The 21185-nt window shown below is 42.5% G+C and overlaps 1 protein-coding gene across 1 annotated transcript; it reads right to left on the bottom strand.

Annotated features, from left to right (window-relative positions):
- Positions 1–4340: 4340 nt before the first annotated feature.
- On the bottom strand, positions 4341–20834 carry rasl10a (RAS-like, family 10, member A). Its single transcript, XM_085961497.1, has 3 exons — positions 20587–20834; positions 10210–10334; positions 4341–4764 (listed from the first exon to the last, which is right to left on the bottom strand). Exons 1-3 carry the CDS (start codon positions 20800–20802, stop codon positions 4494–4496), a joined length of 612 nt encoding a protein of 203 aa, XP_085817623.1. The 5' UTR covers positions 20803–20834; the 3' UTR covers positions 4341–4493.
- Between the last annotated feature and the right edge of the window lie 351 nt (positions 20835–21185).

Genomic DNA, 21185 nt, shown 5'->3' with positions numbered 1-21185 from the left:
TCCTGCACTATATGGGAACTCGGACACTTCCTGTGTCCCTGACAACTGTGTGCAGGCAGTGTGTCCAGCTACTGGCAGACCGCATTGCGGCGCTGGAGTTGCGATTGGATTCATACTGGACCATTCGCAAGGCTGAGGAGGTCGTAAATAGCATGTTTGAACAGTTGGTCACACCGCAGGCAAAGGTTGGACCGGCAGAAAGGGAATGGGTGACCAACAGACAGAGTACTAGGCACAGGCAGGTAGTGCAGGGGTCCCCTGTGGACATTTCCCCCTCTCAAACAGATACACCACTTTGAGTACTGTTTGGGGGGATGGCTTACCAGAGGAAGGCAGCAGCAGCCAACTTCCTGGCACCAGGGGTGGCTCTGCTGCACAGGACGGGAGGAAAAAGAGGGGTAGAGCTATAGTAATAGGGGATTCTATTGTAAGGGGAATAGATGGGCATTTCTGCGGCCGCAAATGAGACTCCAGGATGGTGTGTTGCCTCCCTGGTGCAAGGGTCAAGGATGTCTCGGAGCGGCTGCAGAACATCTTGGAAGCGGAGGGTGAACAGCCAGTTGTCGTGGTACATATAGGTACCAACGATCTAGGTAAAAAGCGGGATGAGGTCCTAAAAGCGGAATATAGGGAGTTAGGAGGTAAATTTAAAAAATGGGACCTCAAAGGTAGTAATCTCAAGATTGCTACCAGTGCCACGTGCTAGTCAGAATAGAAATAGAAGGATATTTCAGATGAATACGTGGCTAGAGGAATGGTGCAAGGGGGAGGGATTCAAATTCCTGGGACATTGGAACCGGTTCTGGGGGAGGTGGGACCAGTTCAAACCAGACGGTTTGCATCTGGGCAGGGCCAGGACTGATGTCCTAGGGGGAGTGTTTGCTAGTGCTCTGGGGGAGGGTTTAAACTAAAATGGCAGGGAGTTGGGAACCTGAGCAAGGGGACAGAGGAAAGGGGAACAAGGATAAAAACAAAAGATAGGAAGGAGAAAAACAAAAGTGGCAGTCAGAGAAATCAACGGTTTAAATCAAACCTGGCCACAGTAAATAATAATTCTAATAGGTGTAAGAGTGTTTTTAAAATAAAAAAAAAAGCCTGAAGGCTTTGTGTCTTAATGCGAGGAGCATTCGTAATAAGGTGGATGAATTAGCTGTGCAAATAGAAGTAAACAAATATGGTTTGATTGGGATTATGGAAACATGGCTCCAGGGTGGCCAAGGCTGGGAACTCCACTTCCAGGGGTATTCAATATTCAGGAAAGATAGGCAAAAAGGAAAGGGAGGTGGGGTAGCATTGCTGGTTAAAGGGATTAACACAATTGTAAGGAAGGATATTAGCTCTGATGATGTGGAATCTGTATGGATAGAACTGAGAAATATCAAGGGGCAGTAAACATTAGTGGGAGTGGTATATAGACCTCCAAACAGTAATGCGGAGGTTGGGGACGGCATTAAAAGGGAAATTAGAGAAGCGTGCAATAAGGGCACAGCAGTCATCATGGATGACTTTAATCTACATATAGATTGGGCTAACCAAATTAGTAACAATACTGTGGAGGAGGAATTCCTGGAGTGTTTAAGGGATGGTTTCCTGGACCAATATGTCGAGGAACCAACCAGAGATCAGGCAATCTTAGACTGGGTATTATGTAACAAGAAAGGATTAATTAGCAATCTTGTTGTACGAGGCCCCTTGGGTCGGAGCAATCATAATATGATAGCATTCTTCATTAAGATGGAGAATGAAGTAGTCGACTCAGACTAGGGTCCTAAATTTAAATAGAGGAAACTACGATGGTCTGAGGCGCACCTTGGGTAGGATTGATTGGGGAATGTCACTCAAAGGGTTGACGGTGGATAGGCAATGGCAAACATTCAAAGACCGCATGAATGAACTACAAAAGTTGTTCATCCCAGTTTGGCATAAAAATAAAACAAAAAAGGGGACTCAACCGTGGCTAACAAGGGAAATTAGGGATAGCTTAAGATCCAAGGAGAGGACATATAAATTGGCCAGAAAATGCAGTAAACCTGAGGATTGGGAGCAGTTTAGGATTCAACAAAGGAGGACAAAGGGATTAATTAAGAAAGGGAAAATAGAATTTGAGAGTAAGCTTGCAGGGAACATAAAAACTGACTCAAAGCTTTTATAGATATGTGAAGAGAAAAAGATTGAAATCAAGCGTAGGTCCCTTGCAGTCAGAATTGGGGGAATTTATATTGGGAACAAAGAAATGGCAGACCAATACATATTTTGGTTCTGTCTTCACAAATAACCTCCCAGAGATGGCGGGGAACATAGGGTCTGATGAAAGGGAGGAACTGAAAGAAATTAGTATTTGTAGGGAAATGGTGTTAGGGAAATTGATGGGATTGAAGGCTGATAAATCCCCAGGGCCTGATAATCTACATCCTAGGGTACTTAAGGAAGTGGCCCTAGAACTAGTTGATGCTTTGATCATCTTCCAGCATTCGATGGAATCTGGAACAGTACCCATGGATTGGAGGGTAGCTAATGTTACCCCACTATTCAGAAAAGGTGGTAGAGAGAAAACAGGGAATTACAGACCGGTAAGCCTGACATCGGTAGTGGGGAAAATGCTAGAGTCCATTATAAAAGATGTAATAGCAGAGCACTTGGAAAACAGTGACCAGATCAGACAAAGTCAACATGGATTTACAAAAGATAAATCGTGCTTGACTAATCTACTGGAAATTTTTGAGGATGTAACTGGTAAAATAGATAGGGGAGAACCAGTGGATGTGGTGTATTTGGACTTTCAGAAGGCTTTTGATAAGGTCCTGCATAAGAGATTAGCGTGTAAAGTTATGGCACATGCGATTGGGGGCAAGGTATTGACTTGGATAGAGAACTGGTTGGCAGACAGAAAGCAAAGAGTTGGAATAAACGGGTCTTTTTCCGAGTGGCAAGCAGTGACTAGTGGGGTACCGCAGGGATCGGTCCTTGGGCCGCAGCTATTCACAATATATATTAATGATCTTGACAAGGGAACTAGATGTAATATTTCCAAATTTGCAGACTACGCAAAGCTGGGTGGGCGTGTGTGCTGTGAGGAGGATGTCGAGAAACTCCAGGATGATTTGGACAAGTTGGGTGATTGGGCAAAAGCATAGCAGATGCAATATAATGTGGATAAATGCGAGGTTATCCACTTTGGTGGCAAAAACAGGAAGGCAGATTATTATTTGAATGGCAATAGATTGGGAGAAGGGGAAGTGCAACGAGACCTGGGCGTCCTTGTGCACCAGTCGCTGAAGGTAAGCATGCAGGTGCAGCAGGCGGTTAAGAAGGCAAATGGCATGTTGGCTTGCGTAGCGAGAGGGTTCGAATACAGGAACAAGGATGTCTTGCTGCAGTTGTACAGGGCCTTGGTGAGACCACACCTTGAGTATTGTGTGCAGTTTTGGTCGCCTTATCTGAGGAAGGATGTTCTTGCCATGGAAGGAGTTCAGCGAAGATTCACCAGGCTGATACCTGGGATGGCAGGAATGACTTATGTGGAGAGATTGGGTCGATTGGGCTTGTACTCGCTGGAGTTTGGAAGAATGAGAGGGGATCTCATTGAAACTTATAAAATTCTGACAGGACTGGACAGACTAGATGCAGGAAGGATGTTCCCCATGGTCGGAGTCCAGAACCAGGGGTCACAGTCTAAGGATAAGGGTAGGCCATTTAGGACAGAAATGAGGAGGAATTTCTTCACCCAGAGAGTAGTGAACCTGTGGAATTCTCTACCACAGAAGGCAGTAGAGGCTAATACATTAAATATATTCAAGAAGGAGTTGGATATATTTGTTAAGGCTAAAGGGATCAAGGGGAGGAAGCAGGGACTGGGTACTGAATTTGGATGATCAGCCATGATCGCATTGAATGGCAGAGCAGGCTCGAGGGGCCGAATGGCCTACTCCTAGCTTCTATGTTTCTGTGTCTGACAACACTGAGGCAGCGGAGAGATTAAGAGGCAGGTCTGACTGGCACCAGTGTCGATGTGCAAACTGATACGTCTGTGGACACATTGGTCTGATTCAGATTTCCTGTTCTTCATACAACTGATCCAGAATCCCACAAGCAATATTTTTCAATCCTTGAGTTTTTTGCTATGTTCTTAAATAAAGAGTTTATTTTAAAACCAGTTTCTTTCCAAATTTACCTGCATCTGTTGGGGTTCAATTTCCCCCATTTTTTGACATTTAAAAATAGAACCCAGAAAAATCTTTTTTTAACTCCACAATAAAAACTGGCAATTGTTTAAAATTCACCATTTGTAATCTTAGTGAAAAATGTTGTCTTACTGAAGAAGCGACACGAGGAAAAGGCAGAGGGATTCAAAGCTATTTTATTTAAAGAATTTTGCATTTTTATTCCATGACTTTTTTTTAGCTTTCCTTAAATTATTGGATCTTAGCGTGGAAAAGGAGAGAGGATGATGGTTCAATATAACAAATGGCAAGTTTGAACTCTTTAACAAATAGTTACATCACATTGCATCTGTTTCTCTGCAGTGCCCCTTGGATGCGAATGGACGGGTGCACATGTTTGCAGCCTCTGCCCACGCTGGTGCTCAGGAGTTCTTTAAACAGAAGTAAAATGTGCCAGTTATATCTTGCGGAGCACTCAATGTAGCCACATTTCCACATCTTCTTCACCAGGACACTGATGCTCCTTCGTAGAGTGAAGCGCTGCTTTTGTAGGTCTCTCTTATTTCCAACAATGATAATTGGGACTTGGTTTGTACTGGTCACCCTGGCAAATCAACAGAAAATAGTAAATGCCACTGTCTAAGAGCTCTTAACCTGTACCAAAGATTTTTTTTCCCACCCCTCTCCTGAAGGTGTCGGACTATACCGGTCAGGAGCTAATGGCTAGACTTTCATATGAAAAATGGCCACTTGGGCAGTGTGGTAAACCACTGTTAACCTGTACATGCCTGTGTGGTAAACCACTGTTAACCCTGTACAAGTCCAGGCATGTCTCCGCCCCTGGCTTCACCCCTAAGCCCGAGTATAAAGGTGACTCACCACCCTTCCCCCGAGAGCTCTTAGGATGGATTCACTAGCAGAGGCATGCTCTAGTTCTTAGTCAATAAAAGCCTACTTCATTTAAGTCCATCTCGTAGTCTTTGGTATTGTTGATTAGCGCATCAGGCAGTATATTGATGGGGCTTCTGCCACCCAAAGAAACCATCACTGCTGAGCCCAAACTTCTCCTCCCAGTATCAATGCACTTTTCAGCAGGCATCATTAGATAGAAAGCTGACTGCTCTTTCCCCTGCCCTACCTAACCCCAATGGAGTGGAAGCCAAATTTATATATGAATAAACATAAAAGAGCACTGCTTCCCTCTCACCAAACTGCCATTAATAAAGAACTTGCAATTATATCCCAACATGCTTTACATTGAGTGTCGTCACTTTTGTTTTGTGGGCAAAACTATCAGCCTCCTTGTGCACAGCAAGGTCCCAAAAGCAGCAATTTATTTTTGATATTGTTTAAGGGATAAATGTTGACTAGAACACCTCAGCCTCTTTGAACCAATCCTCTGGTACTACAATATTTGAAGACAATCATCTCAGAGGTCAGCTGGGGCTGCAGCTTAAGGTTTGATCTGCAGGACAACATCTCTGACAAAGCATTCCCTCAGTATGGCACTCCACTGTCAATCTAGATTATGTTCTCAAATGTTGGATTGGAGCTTGAGCCCACTCAGCCAAGACTCAATTAGGATGTGTACAGGAGATTTTCTGCTTTGGCAAGTGCATTTCAGGGAACTGCATACCCCAGGTTGTAGGCTCCTAATCACCATGGGGCATGTGCCCACATCAGGTGCATCTCTGGCATCTCCACCAGTGGGCCCCACACGCACACCCTTGTCAGTGTTGTCTCATGATCAGCTGCCTGGGGTGGAGCAGACAAGATCAGTTTTTCTTCAGAGATGGGATATTGAAGAGTTAGTATTGGACTAATTTATTTGGAAATGCGCAAAAACTCACACTCACAGTAACTGTGCTCAAATTTCAAGGGGTGAACAGCCCTGCTGTGACCCTAACTCAAGCTGTCTGACAAACGACAGCTTTATAAATTGTGCTGCGGGACAGGGTTGGTCTTGAGATGAATTTTATAAAGCTCAGTACAACTGAGTTATTGTTTAAGAATTTAGAACTTGTAGTCTCCTCATTGATAAATGTAGCAGAATACATGAATATTAATCACTTGGGCAAGGTAACATGTCCCTTTGGCATATGAGTCCGTGCCTTCAGGCAAGACGTGTAGAAAATTGTAGGACAACCACACCCCATCACGAGAAACAACCTTTAGGAACTCTTAGGCCCTACTTTCTAGTCAGCAGAATAAGTCCTGTTAGCACAGGAGATGTGTGTGAGGGTTCAGCCATGATCTCATTCAATGGCGGAGCAGGCTCGAGGGGCCGAATGGCCTACTCCTGCTCCTATCTTCTATGTTAGGAAGCTGACGGGCAATTCCTTTCATTGGACCCCTGATTTGTGATCTGTGATGGTGTGCCTTTTCTAAATAAACCAATAAGGAGACACGAGTCATCAAACGACAACCAAGCAAAAGTGGCCCCCTTTTCAGAGGGGCACGACTAATAAGGAACTAAACCATAAAACAAAGGAAACTTATACAATTAAATATTATCGATGTCCACTACGCCCTGCGGTGCCCACTAGTCACAGAAGGCCTCAAGTGTACCGGTGGACACCAAATGCTGCTTCATCAGGGCCACCGAGGCGTGGATAAGACCACGGAATAGAGGCAGGCAGCCAGAGCGACCACCCCTCACCATGGGCCGCGTCCAAACTGGACCCATAAATGGCCACATTGGCCAGGCCCAGGAGCGGACCTCTGTGATAGTGTGTGATCTGTGGACCACCATGCCCATTCACCCTAGCCCCAATGATATAGCTCAATGTTATAGGATGCAAGTCTTGTGCTTGCATTCCTGATCTTCAACAAGATATATCCCTGATAAAAGCAGTAAAGTTGCTAAAGGTATGGTGACTGTATAGGCCATGTTATTGTTGATTCTTCATATATGTTTGATGCTTAAGAAATACAAGAGAAACAAATTTGCTGGCAATGAAGTTGTTGAAAAGTGAGCTGGGTCGATCTCCGTCTGAGTTCACACCTTTGTGTATAAAGTGGAATGTTATATAAACATTAGTATTTATTTATCAATTGATGGCCAATAAGCCTTTAGCTTGAATTTTCCATTCCATTATTATAAGACAGATCTGCAATATTTAATTCTTACCAATGTATGCAAGTTTGACATTTCCTTTCTTTTTGAGGAAACAGACAGACTACACTTTTGGACATAAATGTTTAGCCGTGGTACTTAAATCTCCAGTGGACTGTAGGGAAATGTGCAGTCTGTTGTAGCAGAAAACTTTGCATACCACTGATATGAAATGCTAACTGATTTCCCCCACTTTAAGGGTCACCCTAATGTAGTAAAACATTAAGAAATCCAGTTCCTTAACAGATGTCCATACCACCTATTTGTAATAATGGGTCCATTGCTTTTATGCCAATAATAGTTGGTGTGAAAGCAAAGACAGCATCATTGGTCCTGGACACAAGCATAGATTATGTACAAACAAAATAGGGGGTCCAGTTACAAAGAATATAATTTTTTTCACATAGTCCTAGCATAGTTTTAACCTAATACTAAAGCAAAATACTGCAGATGCTGGAAATCTGAAATAAAAACAGAAAATGTTGGAAATACTCAACAGGTCAGGCAGCATCTGTGGAGAGAGAAACATAGTTAACGTTTCAGGTCGATGACCTTTCATCAAAACCTCCCCTATGTTCCTACCTCCATGAAAGGTCATCGACCTGAAACCTTAACTCTGTTTCTCTCTCCACAGATGCTGCCTGACCTGCTGAGTATTTCCAGCATTTTCTGTTTTTATTAGTTTTAACCTGGATGCTCCTTTGAGCTAAACCCTGGGAAATTATGTGCATGGCTAGATTATACTCACATCACCTTCTCAAGGGCAATTAGGGATGGGCAATAAATGCTGGCCATGTCAGCGATGCCCACATCCCATGAATGAATCAAAAAATATGTTGCTTTGGCCTCACTTGCATGGAATCACCAGCAATGATAGGTGCTTCCGGCACCATTGGAAAAACCCCACTGTAATATCGCAAGGATTACCAAATGGGTGCCATTTGGATTAGGTGTGAAGTGCAGATGAAGATTAAGTGAATTTAATGCAGGCAAAGCATAGACAGAGGAACAGGAGCAGGCCATTCAGCCCCTTAAGCCTGTTACGCCATTCAATTAGATCATGGCTGATGTGTACCTCAAATCCATTTACCCACCTTTGCTCCATATCCCTTGATACCTTTATCTAATAAAAATCTAGTCGATCTCAGTCTTGAAAAATTCAGTTGACCCAGCATCAACAGCCTTTTGGGGGAGAGAATTCCAGATTTCCTCTACCCTTTATGTGAAGATGTGCTTCCTGATTTCACTCCTGAATGACCTAGCTATAATTTTAAGATTGTGCCCCCTTGTGCCTGTTCTGGATTCCCGCACCATAGCAAATAGCTTCTCTGTATCTAGCCTATCAAATCCTTTTAACATTTTAAACACCTCAATTACATCACGTCTCAACCTTCTAAACTCAAGGAACTACAAACCAAGGTCACTAGTATGCTATTTCTAACTCGAACACCCACAGATATGATAGCAATTACAGATCCAGAGGTGGACTCTCCTTTTGCAGTGTCATCGCTATAGGAGCTGGATGTCACATTTCCAAATAAAAAGGCTTTCAACATAAAAGGTATAAACCAATAGTGGGGAAGCTTTCAGAAACAATAATCAGGGGCAAAATTAACAGTCACTTGGACAAGTGTGAATTAATTAAGGAAAGCCAGCAGAGATTTGTTAAAGGCAAATTGTGTTGAACCAACTTGATCGAGTTTTTTGATAAGGTAACAGAGAGGGTTGATGAGGGCAATGTGGTTGACGTGGTTTACATGGAATTCAAAAGGCGTTTGATAAAGTGCCACATAATAGGTTTTCCAGCAAAGTTGAAGCCCATGGAATAAAAGGGAAGTGGCAGCATGGCTACGAAATTGGCTAAGTTACAGGAAACAGAGAGTAGCGGTGAACGGTTGTTTTTCAGACTAGAGGAAGTTCTACAGTGGTGTTCCCCAGGGGTTGGTTCTAGGACCACTGCTTTTCTTGATATATATTAATGACTTGGATGTTCGTGTACAGGGCACAATTTCAAAATTTGCAGATGACACAAAACTTGGAAGTATAGTGAACAGTGAGGAGGATAGTGATAGACTTCAAGAGGACATAGACAGGCTGGTGGAATGGGCGGACACGAGGCAGATGATATTTAATGCAGAAAAGTGCAAAGTAACACATTTTGGTAGAAAGAATGAAGAGAGGAATTATAAACTAAAGGGTACAATCCTAAAGGGGGGGTGCATGAACAGAGAGACCTGGGGGTATATGTGCACAAATCGTTGAGAAAGCAGTTAAAAAAGCTTACGGGATCCTGGGCTTCATGAATAGAGTTATAGAGTACAAAAGCGTGGAAATGATGATGAACCTGTACAAAACACTGGTTTGGCCTCAACTGGAGTATTGTGTCCAATTCTGGGCACTGCACTTTAGGAAGGATGTGAAGGCCTTAGAGAGGGTGCAGAAAAGATTTACGTGAATGATTCCAGGGATGAGGGACTTCAGTTATGTGGATAGATTGGAGAAGCTGGGGTTGTTCTCCTTCGAGCAGAGGAGATTTGATAGAGGTGCTCAAAATCATGAGGGGTCTGGACAGGGTAGATAGAGAGAAACTGTTCCCTCTAGCAGAAGGGTCAAGAACCAGAGGACACAGGTTAAAGGTGATTGGCAGAAGGCGACATGAGGGAAAACATTTTTAGTCAGCGAGTGGTTAGGATCTGGAATGCAATGTCTGAAAGGGTGGCGGAGGCAGACTCAATCACGGCTTTCAAAAGGGAGTTGGATAAGTACCTGAAGGAAAAACATTTGCAGGGCTATGGGGCAAGGGCGGGGGAGTGGGACTAGCTGAAGTGCTCTTGCAGAGAGCCGGCACGGGCTCGACGAGCCAATGGCTTTCTTCCGTGCTGCAGCCATTCTATGAACCAACCCAGGAAATAGTAAGGAAAGCACAATTCTTACCTGACTTCTGCAATCTGCTGCTGAATCATTTTCACGTACTCAAAACTATCGAAGCAGCAGATGTCGTACACAAGCATGTATGCATTTGCATTTCTAATACCTCTGCACCGAGAATCGGACCATTCCTCCAACAAAAGAGCAAAGAAAAGGTGTCACTTTAACACGGACAGCTGTTATAACACATTACCAGCAATCTCAATTTTTAGTTGTGCAACATAAAATATTTTAAATCAATTTGTTACAAGCTGATGTGCACGCAGGATAAACACGACTTAATTTTATTGATGGCTATCCTCTATTTTGCTCTCTCTCCCTTCCCCTTCTGGCTGCTTGCTTCCGTATGTACTTCCGTCAACTGAGAGCAAGCAAATCACGGCCCATGACTTCTGAGGTTAAAGTTATCCAGACACTGCAGTGCTGCTCCATACTCTGACTCAGCCTTCATGAGATGTTCCACCCAGTGACCTAGCTGAAAATTAAATTAACTTTGTAAAGGCTGCAGTGATGTAATGGAAACACCATATAACTGGGCCACATCTAATACAGGAACTCATTGTGACTAAAACCACACACATAAAAATATTTCACCCTCAGATGTGGCCGTGAAGGAACAGAATCTGAACTTTAGTGCCTTAATTTAGGAAATACTTCCTCCCACATTGGTAGATGGTGATAAAACTGGTCAGAGAATTTTGCCATGTTTTCTCTGATTTGTGCTTGTACAGGAACAAGGGCGGATTGGCTCCCCTGAAAAGGCGCAGGATTCTTCGGGATTCTCAAGTAAAAAGGGGAGCTTCAATAATAGAGCTACGGAACCACTCACTGAGGGCACGTGGGATTGTCATTCCTGGATATAAAGTGGAGGTAGCAACATAGGAGCAGGAGTGGGCCATTCGGCCCCTCAAGCCTGTTCCGCCATTCATTGGGATTGTGGCTGATCTGTGCCTTGACTCCATCCGTCTGCCTTGGCTCCATGTCCCTTGATGCCCTTGGCTAACGGGGATCTATCGATCTCAGATTGAAAATTGTTAATTGCACTAGCATCTGCTGCTTTTTGTGGGAGAGAGTTCCGCAGTTCTACCACCCTTTCCGTGGAGAAGTGTTTCCTAATTTCTCTCCTGAATGGCCTGGCTCTGATTTTGGGGTTGTGTCCCCTTGTCCTGGCTTCCCCACCACTGGAAACATTTTCTCTCTATCTACCTTATTGATTCCTTTCAAAATCCTAAAAATCACAATCAAATGGAATCACCCCTTAACCTTTTATATTCCAGGGAATACAAGCCTAATTTATGTAATTTCTCCTCATAATTTATTGGAGCCCTGGTAACATGTTGGTGAATCTGCACTGCACTCCTTCCAAGGCCAATCTATCCTTTCTAAGGTGTGGTGCCCAGAACTGTACACAGTGCTCTAGATGTGGTCTAACCGGGGCTTTGTATAGCTGTAGCGAAACTTCCTCCCCTTTATATACTAATCCTCTAGTTATAAACACTAACATTCCATTTGCCTTTTTGATTATGTTTTTTACCTGAGTACTACATTTTAGTGACCTGTGTACATGGACCCCTAGATCTCTTTGGACCTCCACTGTTCCTAGTTTCTCACCATTTAAAAAAATGCTGGGATTTGTACCTTTTTGGTCCACTGAGGGCAGTGCAGTTGATGTTGTGTATATGGACTTTCAAAAGGCGTTTGATAAAGAACCACATATTAGGCTTGTTAGCTAAATTGAAACCTATGGGGAAAAAGGAGCAGTGGCAGCATGGATACAACATTGGCTCGGGGATAGAAAACAGAGGGTGGCTGTTTTTCGGACTGGAGAAAGGAATACAGTGGAGCTCCCCAAGATTCAGTGCTGGGACCACTGCTGTTATATATTAATGACCTGGACTTGGGAGTACAGGGCACAATTTAGAAATTAGCAAATGACACAAAACTTGGAAGTGTAGTAAACAGTGAGGAAGATAGTAATAGACTTTAAGAGGACACAGACAGGCTGGTGGAATGGGTGAACACATGGCAGATCAAATTCAACGCAGAGAAGTGTGAGGTGATACATTGTGGTAGGAAGAATGAGCAGAGACAATACAAGCTAAATGGTACCATTTTAAAGGGGGTGCAAGAACAGAGAGACCTGGGGGTGTTTGTGCACAAGTCTGTGAAGGTGACAGGACAGGCTAACAAAGCAGTTAATAAAGTGTATGGGATCCTGGGCTTTATAAATAGAGGCAGAGAGCACAAAAGCCAGGAAGTTATGCTAAACCGATATAAAACACTGGTTTGGCCCCAGCTGGAGTATTGTTTCCAATTCTGGGCACCACACTTTAGGAAGGACGTGAAGACTTTGGAGAGGGTGCAGAAGAGATTTACTAGAATGGTTCCAGGGATGAGGGAATGCAGTTATGTGGATAGACTGGAGAAGCTGGAGTTGTTCTCCTTAGAGCAGTGAAGGCTAAGAGGAAATGTGATAGAGGTGTTTGAAATCATGAAGGGTTTAGATAGAGTAAATAAAGGGAAACTGCTTCAAATGGCTGAAGGGTTGATAACCAGAGGGCACAGATTTAAGGTGATTAGCAAAAGAACCAGAGGCGACATGAGGAAAACGTTTTTTAAGCAATGAGTGGTTAGGATTTGGAATGCACTGCCTGATAGGGTGGTTGATACAGATTCAATAGTAGTTTTCAAAAGGGAATTGGATAAATACTTGAAGGAAAAAAATTGCAGGGATATGGGGAAAGAGCGGGGGAGTGGGACTAACTGGATTGCTCTTCGAAAGAGCCGGCGCAGACTCGATGGGCTGAATGACCTCCTTCTGTGCTCTACTATTCTATGATTATTTGAGAAGGGAGGGAGGAAGAAACCAGGTAACTACAGTTTAACATGATTTGTGGGGAAGTTATTGGATTCACGGACATAGTGACTGGGCACTTAGACAAGTCTAAGCTGATCAAAGAAAGTCAACATGGATTTGTGAAGGGTAAGTCATGTCTGATCAATCTGGTTGACATTTTTGAGGAGGTTACTGGCATGGTGGATAAGGGAGTACCCATGGATGTTGTCTTTATGGACTTTCAGAAGGCATTTGATAAGGTTCCACACAAGAGATCATCAAAATGAAAGTGCACAGATTGGAGATATCCTTGTGACATGTGTTGGCAATTGGTCAGGAGGAAGGAGTCAGAAAGTAAGCGGTAAAGGGAACATTCTCTGATTGGTGAGATGTGACAAGTGGTGTTATCCAAGGATCTGTACTGGGGCCTCAATTATTAATGACTTGGATGAAGGAATGGAGAGTTATATATTCAAGTTTGCAGATGACACTATGTTAGGGGGTATGTAAATGGGAGCAGGTAGTTACAAAGAGACAAAGACAGTGGGCAAAAGTATGGCAGATGGAGTTCAATGTGATGTCATCCACTTTGGATCTGAGAAAGACAAATCAGAATATTTTCTAGTGATGAGAGACTAGGAGCTGTGGAGGAGCAAAGGGATTTAGGTGTCCATGTACACAAATCACTAAAAGCTAGTGCAAAGGTTCATGCTTCCTGAAATAAATTCACCCGAATCCTAAACCCAAACACAAGAATAACCCTAAACCGGGAAAATGTTATTTCTGGGGGCAGATTTATTTAGCAGCACCAGCAGGCAACAAGACTGGGAACAAGACCAATGGGAGTTGCAACAAGGCCAGTGGCAACAGACAAAAACCTGATATAAGGTTAAAAAGGTAAACTTATCTGCACTAATAATAGGAAATCACTGGTTTGGGAGCACATGGCAGTGAGTCAGAAGAATCGAGAATGAAGTGGGTGTGCAAAAGTCTTTTAATCTCAACGGCCAATGAAAAAAGTCAACTTTGGAAATCTTGTGAGAAAATCAAGAACCAATACTATAAGTAGCCCTTAAACCAAGAACCTTAACATCCCAGCCCATTTTAATGCTGGTTGGGAACCATAATGAAAGTCACCACTTTCAGAAGATGGAGTGCTGGAGGGATTTTTTTTTTTTTTTTAAATGCCCAAAAGCAGATTCATATACGACTGGTGAATTTATTGAGTTCCAATTATCTATTTCTACTGTAATCTGAAATTTGACATACTTGTAATTGCTTACTATGGCTGTTCAAACACTATGAGTTTTCATACAGCAATGTTAATAGATTTTGTTGATTCTTTGCAACCTAATTTAAATCACTTGGTGTAATTTATGGGGCTGGTGCTCATATATCATGTTCAGATAATATCTGAGAGATATACCCCAGAGATCTGGGAGTTAATTGGTTTGACCGTTGATGCGACCATTCCCTTAGCAACGGTTGAATACATACAAGTGTTCTGCATTTTCTTAATCTCCTGAAATCAGGAAAGAGTGAAGGTTTGGATCACAAGTGGCTTGCATAGAGAATAATAAACAAGAAATAAAAAGATTTTAAAAGTCAATATGATCACTACTGAGGGTGGGTGATCATTAGGCAAAAGCACTTTCCATAAGTAAATGTTTGCTATTAATAGGGAAATAGGGTTGATAATTTTCAAACTTACTTACATGTACCAAATACCAACCCTACATGCTCTCCTGTTTCCCCATTAAATCAGAAGAACAGTTCAAAGAAAAAAAAGGTACATTTTAATTATCAAAAATTACTGTGTGGCACTAGAGTACAGTAAAACGTAATTAACTATTTTAAAGTGTAGCACAATTTTGTCAAATGGACATTAGGAGCTACACCTTAATATTCTCAAGAAAGCAGTCACGGATTAAGTTACATTATACAAGATTTTTAAAAAAAGCATAAAGACAATCAAATGGTTAGCAACTTACACCTTGAACAACAATAAATGCATAATCCTAATAGTTCTATTAAGTGGGGGAAAAAAGTACCATAATATTGACATATGTTTGGTTGGAGAACTGGATGGTATCACAGAATGAAACACTGTGCTTCATCTCTTAGGCTTTGAATCCAAGGCAGACGTTTGGGAGAAAAGTTTTTCCTCTCTGATTTCTGGAATGAGATAGGCTAGTGGGCAGTCTTAGCCCAGTTCAAAGGGTTAAGAGACCATAGTGCAAAGCTATTTACAATATAACATCAATTACCACTAAAAGGGCAGTGCCAATCAGAGATGTCATAAGGATAGCTGCAAGGGAATACAAATGTCACACCAATGCCGGAGAGAATGCTTTTCTGCCCTGTTCCCCTTATGATTTTCTCCTTTTACCTTTCCTCACCCAAAGGCTGCAAACGTGTTTGGGTATGTTCTTTAGACACTGGCAGCCCTCTCGTACCTTGTCCGTATTGCCATTCTTCATGTGTGAGCTTAGACAGGGAGTGTAGACAAGCTAATCCACTGAGAGAGGGTATCATAGCTGAGTCCAACCCTATCCTCACCCTACAGGCAGAAACACACTCTTGCACAGCATTATTAGATAGCAATGGAGTGCAGCAATACTGGCTGATAAATAAATGTCCCCTCCCTAGCTCAGAAGCACTAGATGGGTCAAAGTAATGGTTAGGCCACAGTAAGAAGACTGTGTGTAGTTTGGGCTGCCCCGTTATAGAAAGGACATTCAAGCCATAGAGAGCATACTATGTAGATTCACTAGGATGATACAGGGATGGGAAGCTATAGTTATGCGGAGAGACTTGAGATGCTGAGACTATTTTCATTGGAACAGAGAAAGCTAAAATGAGATTTAATAGAGGATTGTGAAGTTATGCAAGGTTCCAATGGGATAAATATGGAAAAACTGGGGCTGAAATTGGTCTTGGGTAGTGCAAAGCAGGCAGTAGCGAATTGGCAGCTTGTTTTACATCTGCCTGATTTTCTTTTCCATTGACTTTATTTGCCACTTCGCTATCGCCCGTTTTGCGCTACTGCTCAAGACCAATATCAGCCCCAGTCTTTCCGCTAGTTGGGGAGCCAGTGACAAAGGATCATCAATTTAAAATTGTCAACAATAGAACGAGGAGAGACACTAAAAAGAGAAATTCCTTCAAGTAGAAAGATTTACAGCATGGAATGCTTTGCCACAGGGAATAGTTGAGGCAGAGACAATTGCACCTTTTTAGGGAAAAGTGGGTAAGCATTTAAAATAGAGGAAGATTCGGATGATGGGGAGAGCTAGGTGGTAGAACTGGTTTTGGATTGGTATAGCGAAGAACAAGAACAGATACAATGGGCCAAATGACCTCTATGTGCTGTGAACTTCTATGGTACTAAGATTTACTAGCTATTTTAATATATATTAATATTTAGATGGTGCAGAGCATATAGGATAACTTGGGGAAAGAAATGCCCCTCTATCCTGAACTGGATTAGTTATTACATAATTTCTTAATCTTAATTCCCTCCCTAAATCTCGCTGCCTCTCCACTTCTCTTTCCTCCTTTAAGACGCTGCTTAAAACCTACCTCTTTGACCAAGCTTTTGGTCATCTGCTCTAACATCTCCTTATAAGGTTCGGTGTCAAATTTAGTTTTTTTTATAACACTCCTGTGAAACACTGTGGGATGTTTTATTACGTTAAAGGCACTATATATAAGTTGTAATTGTCCCTCAACTTTCCGGTAGCCTTGAATTTATTACAGGGGCTGTAATTGGTAGAGATCGCAAGGCTGCCCATCCATGTTTGCTATAGAGTGAATGCTTTTACTTTTAATAATAGAACATAAGCTTGTAAAGACTTTGATTTTATTAATGCTAGCCTCTGCTTCTCAGTTAATGGCTGCTGAGCAATGTGCTGACACTGAAAATGAAATTAATGAGCCAGATGATTCTGGTTTGACCTTACTCAGTTTTTCTTTTAAGGCTTTATCAGCTATTACAGCTTTTCCATGATACTAACTTGCTATGAGAGTTTCAGTGTAAGTATTCAGTTTCAAGTCCTTTGCTAAACCCTCATCTCGGACATACTGTGAAAGCCAATAAGCAGCACTGATCTCCTTGGAAACCTATTATCTGTAAGGGCGAGGGTTAGCGGTGTAGCAGGTGGCATGAAATTGGTTTGATATTTGTGGTAGAGATAGAAATTCAACCAAAAGCCCTTGAGGCATAAAGCTATCACTGAGCTCCAGATCCACTCGTAGGTTTAACTCGGATTCAGTACAAGGGGATTGAAATTGCTCCTGTAAATATATCTATTAACTGAATAAATGGTTATAGTAAGTGTACCAATATGTGGAGAAGGTGCCATAAGAGTGTTTCTCCACTTGTAGCACTACTTCTAAAATTCCCCCCTTCTAAAACATCATAAGCCACACATATTGCACCGGATCAGGGCTGACATTAGACCAGCAGAAGGTATGGGAAGGTGTGAGAGGTGAGCTCAAACAGAGCATGTGGGACAGTTGGGAAATACAGACAAATGATAGGAAACTCCCAAACTGGCCTAATGGGAATGTGCTACAGATGCTGCAAACACCAGGTTACCATCAATAATACTGTTTATCTTAACATGAGAAGGTGGAATTGAAGAGCAGCACCACACTGCACAATTCAGGAACATGCTAGCTTTTGCATTGCAAACAAGTATATACAGAGAATCGGCATATTACTAACAGGACTGCTTAAAATTGACTAAATCTACCAATGTTCAACTTGCTATTATCATGGCATGATTGTATTTCACTTTGTCACAGATTTTGAGCATTGAAATTCAGAACCCAGAACGAATCCTTGTGCATCCCATGTGTAGAAATTACTCTTTACAGTAAATGCAGGAGTTGGTTGCTGTTAAACTAGTTTTGCAACTAAACAGTAAAGGGTCACTCAGCATCCCTGTGCTAAATATGCACTGGCAATGTTGTGTTGCACTGACAGTGTCTGTAGGTGACCTATGGCATCCAATATTGATCTTCATATTTTTATAAAAATCTGAGGGAGGCCTTACATAAAAATATTCTTCACCTAATGCTATTCTCTATGCCAGCTAGTCGTTGGTACTGAGGCACAGGCCTTTGAGAAGCCAAATAGAATAATGTCCCACAAATTACAACATTGGGTTATAAGCAGCAAATCATATTCTTCTCGATCTACTATTTCACCTGACTGGACAAGATAGTGGAAAAAAGTGAAATCCAAGCTGATTTGATCATTCCTTTTGTAAAACACATTTGATTGCTTGCATGCTTTTTCAATTTATTTCTTAATGTAAAATAATAAAAAACATTACAAATATACATCTAAGGTTTTCCGATATCCCATTCTCAGAAGCAGTACTTAATTGGGTGTTCTTTATATTACAATACAAAATATTGCACTCCTGTCACATTACTCCATTAACCATGGGATCTCATTTCCTTCTCACACTTCACAATTGTTACAGTCCTGTTCTAGGAGTCAGTGGACATGTAGCTGAGAACTGGTGATAATCTCCATCATATGGACAGCAAGGAGAACTCCCACAAACAATCCTGTCAACACAGGCTGTATTTTTATTTACACAAAGCGGAAGAGTTACTAATGGAAAGCTGAGCACATGCAGGGCCTTGTGGGCACAACAGGGATCTCACACTCTCCGCTGAGCCATTAAGCACAAACATTGTACACTGCACAGTTGCATCAAGAAAGTTTGGGAGATTTGAGTTGGTTAAGCAGCTAATTAGCTGCCTGACGAGCAGTTTAACATTATTGTTGGTGCAACCCAATTGGCCAGACTGTTTGATTTCTAGCTGAATCAATTTGCCAAAAGTTGTACTGTTCAAATACCTTCCCGTAAGTTAATTATCAGGCAGGGGTGTAATGGAGGGAGCTGGGGTATACTGACTATACCTAATGTTCACTTTTGGAAGCAAGAGTATGGCCACTTTTTGGCAGTAATTCATAAAATGACAAAGAATGTACAGCACAGAAACAGGCCATTGGTCCCAACTGGTCCATGCTGGCATTATTGCTCCACACAGCCACCTCCCACCCCTCTTCATCTAACCCACTCAGCATAACCTTCTATTCCTTTCTCATGTGTTTATCTAGCTTCCCCTTGAATGCATCGATGGTATTCGCCTCATTAGTGCCTATTTTATATTTATGGTCCATCGGCTTGGTCTCCCCCCCCCCCCCCCCCAAGTGGAAGCATCTTCTCTACGTCTGTCCTATCAAACCCTTTGGTAATCTTAAAGACCTCTCTCAGGACAACTCTCAGCCTTCGCAATAGAGAAACGAGCCACAACCTGTTCAGCAAAGGGTTTACTGTATATGGCCACTTTTTATTCTTTGGAGATGAAAGTATGAATGAGAATTAAACATTTGTGTTGTCCTGGCCAATATATTTTTCACATACCGATACACTATTTAATCGTCACACCCCTTTTCATTATATATATCCTGTCTAACCCACAAGCACATACAGTCTCCATTACATATAGTACTTGAACTTTATTCATTTTATATTTTATGACAAAAAATATTTTGCCCTTGTAAACTTAATGAAGTATTAATGGAGCTACTGATAAATCTCTGGACCCTACAAGCTAAAGCCAATATATGATGTGCACTAAAATAACAACAGAAAATGCTGGACAAACTCAGCAGGTCAGGCAACATCCGTGGAGAGAAATTTGAGTTGACGTTTCGGGTCGAACCCTTCTTCAAAACTGGAAAGAAAAGAAAATAGATCGAAGACAGGGCTGCGATCGGACAAAAGAATTAAAAAGTAAAAGAGACAATAAAAGGTATTCGAAGCTAGACGAGATGGTAATAGGCTGAGATTAGGTGTAAAGTGTACTGGCAGGGCAAGACATAGCTACCAGGTGTGAGAGAGAAACAAAAGGAAAGGGGGGGAGGGAAAGGAGTGGAAAAATTACAAGAAAAAATGTGATAGGGGCCGAGGAACCACTTCTACAATGTCCACACCACCACTGACCAGAAAGGAAACAATTTCTTACACTTTTTGGGATAAAAGAACAATTTCACCCCAACTCCCGACTGAAAAGATGAAAGTTACACAGGTCTTCGCCTAAAGTATAACTCCATTCCCTGCCGCATTTTCTCTGACGGTGATATTAATAAAACCATGACTAAACTGCCTTTTATTTGTTCGGGGCGCTCTGGTTTACATTTGCCTCTCACCCGTATTAAGCAGATTTCACCCCAATTAGTTTCGGGCCGTTATTTGTGTTCATATTAAAACAGGTGGAAATGGTTTAAATCGGTTTCAACGCTGGTTTCGCAATGGGAGGTTTGTACTTTTAGCGCCGACCTTGCAATGTTTACTTTTCACTTCCAGTAAGGTTAAACACAAAACCAGGGTGGAGTTTGTGACACGGTACAATACCAACAAACTGGAAAAGAGGCACAATGGGGGCGAGAAGTTTGACAGAAAGACACACAGACACCACAGTCAGAGGGCAAGAACAGCAGCCAGCTCCATTTCCCCTACCTGAGCGCCGGTTGATGGGAATGTTGCGATCTGCGGCACATCCACGATCTTCAAATCGTACATGTTATCGTTCAGAATCACTGAAGGTCTGTGAACGTACCTTGTTCTGGTCGGAGTGTACACTTGGTTGAAGTCATTGTAAAGAAACTGGCGGATTATGGCCGTTTTACCCACTCCAGGAGCTCCAAGCACGGCGATTGTGAAGGTGCCCACCATCGTTCCACATACTTGTCTCAAGAGACGGATGTTGGCGATCAGGTAGAGGCTGGAATGTAAGCTCAGGCTGGGGATTGCATCCCTCGCTGTTTGATTCCGGAGGCTCGCTGCCCCCGCTCCCCTCTCTGAAGATGCTCCAAAGTATCTCAACCTTCTGGTGACCTGCAAGGTAAGGGCGAAAGTCTGGATTGCTCTGCGCAGAGAGGGACCGAATCAGAGGGAGTCAGTCAAAGTTGGGACTCCGTTTAACCCCCTACCTCCCTGTGCACAAGGCACAGGAAAGGAGCTGGATTCTGCCTCTGATGAATCTGCACCAGATCTCGCTTGGCCCCCCCTTTTAAACTCGTTAACTGGGTAACCTCTTCTCAAATGCTGGGTTGTGG

Source organism: Somniosus microcephalus, chromosome 19 (assembly GCF_052327205.1).
Source record: "Somniosus microcephalus isolate GS21.2 chromosome 19, FLI_Smic_1.0, whole genome shotgun sequence".
NCBI classification, from domain to species: Eukaryota; Metazoa; Chordata; class Chondrichthyes; order Squaliformes; family Somniosidae; genus Somniosus; species Somniosus microcephalus.
The sequence above is the reverse complement of the archived record's forward strand: the minus strand, read 5'-3'. Positions and strand labels throughout refer to the sequence as shown.

Excerpts from the sequence above, each read along its gene's own strand:
- rasl10a (XM_085961497.1), bottom strand. The coding sequence starts at position 20,802 with ATGGTGGGCACCTTCACAATCGCCGTGCTTGGAGCTCCTGGAGTGGGT. Across the intron at positions 10,335-20,586 it reads TCCCATCAACCGGCGCTCAG|GAATGGTCCGATTCTCGGTG; the intron begins GTAGGGGAAATG and ends CTTTTGTTGGAG. Across the intron at positions 4,765-10,209 it reads CAGCAGATTGCAGAAGTCAG|GGTGACCAGTACAAACCAAG; the intron begins GTAAGAATTGTG and ends TTGATTTGCCAG.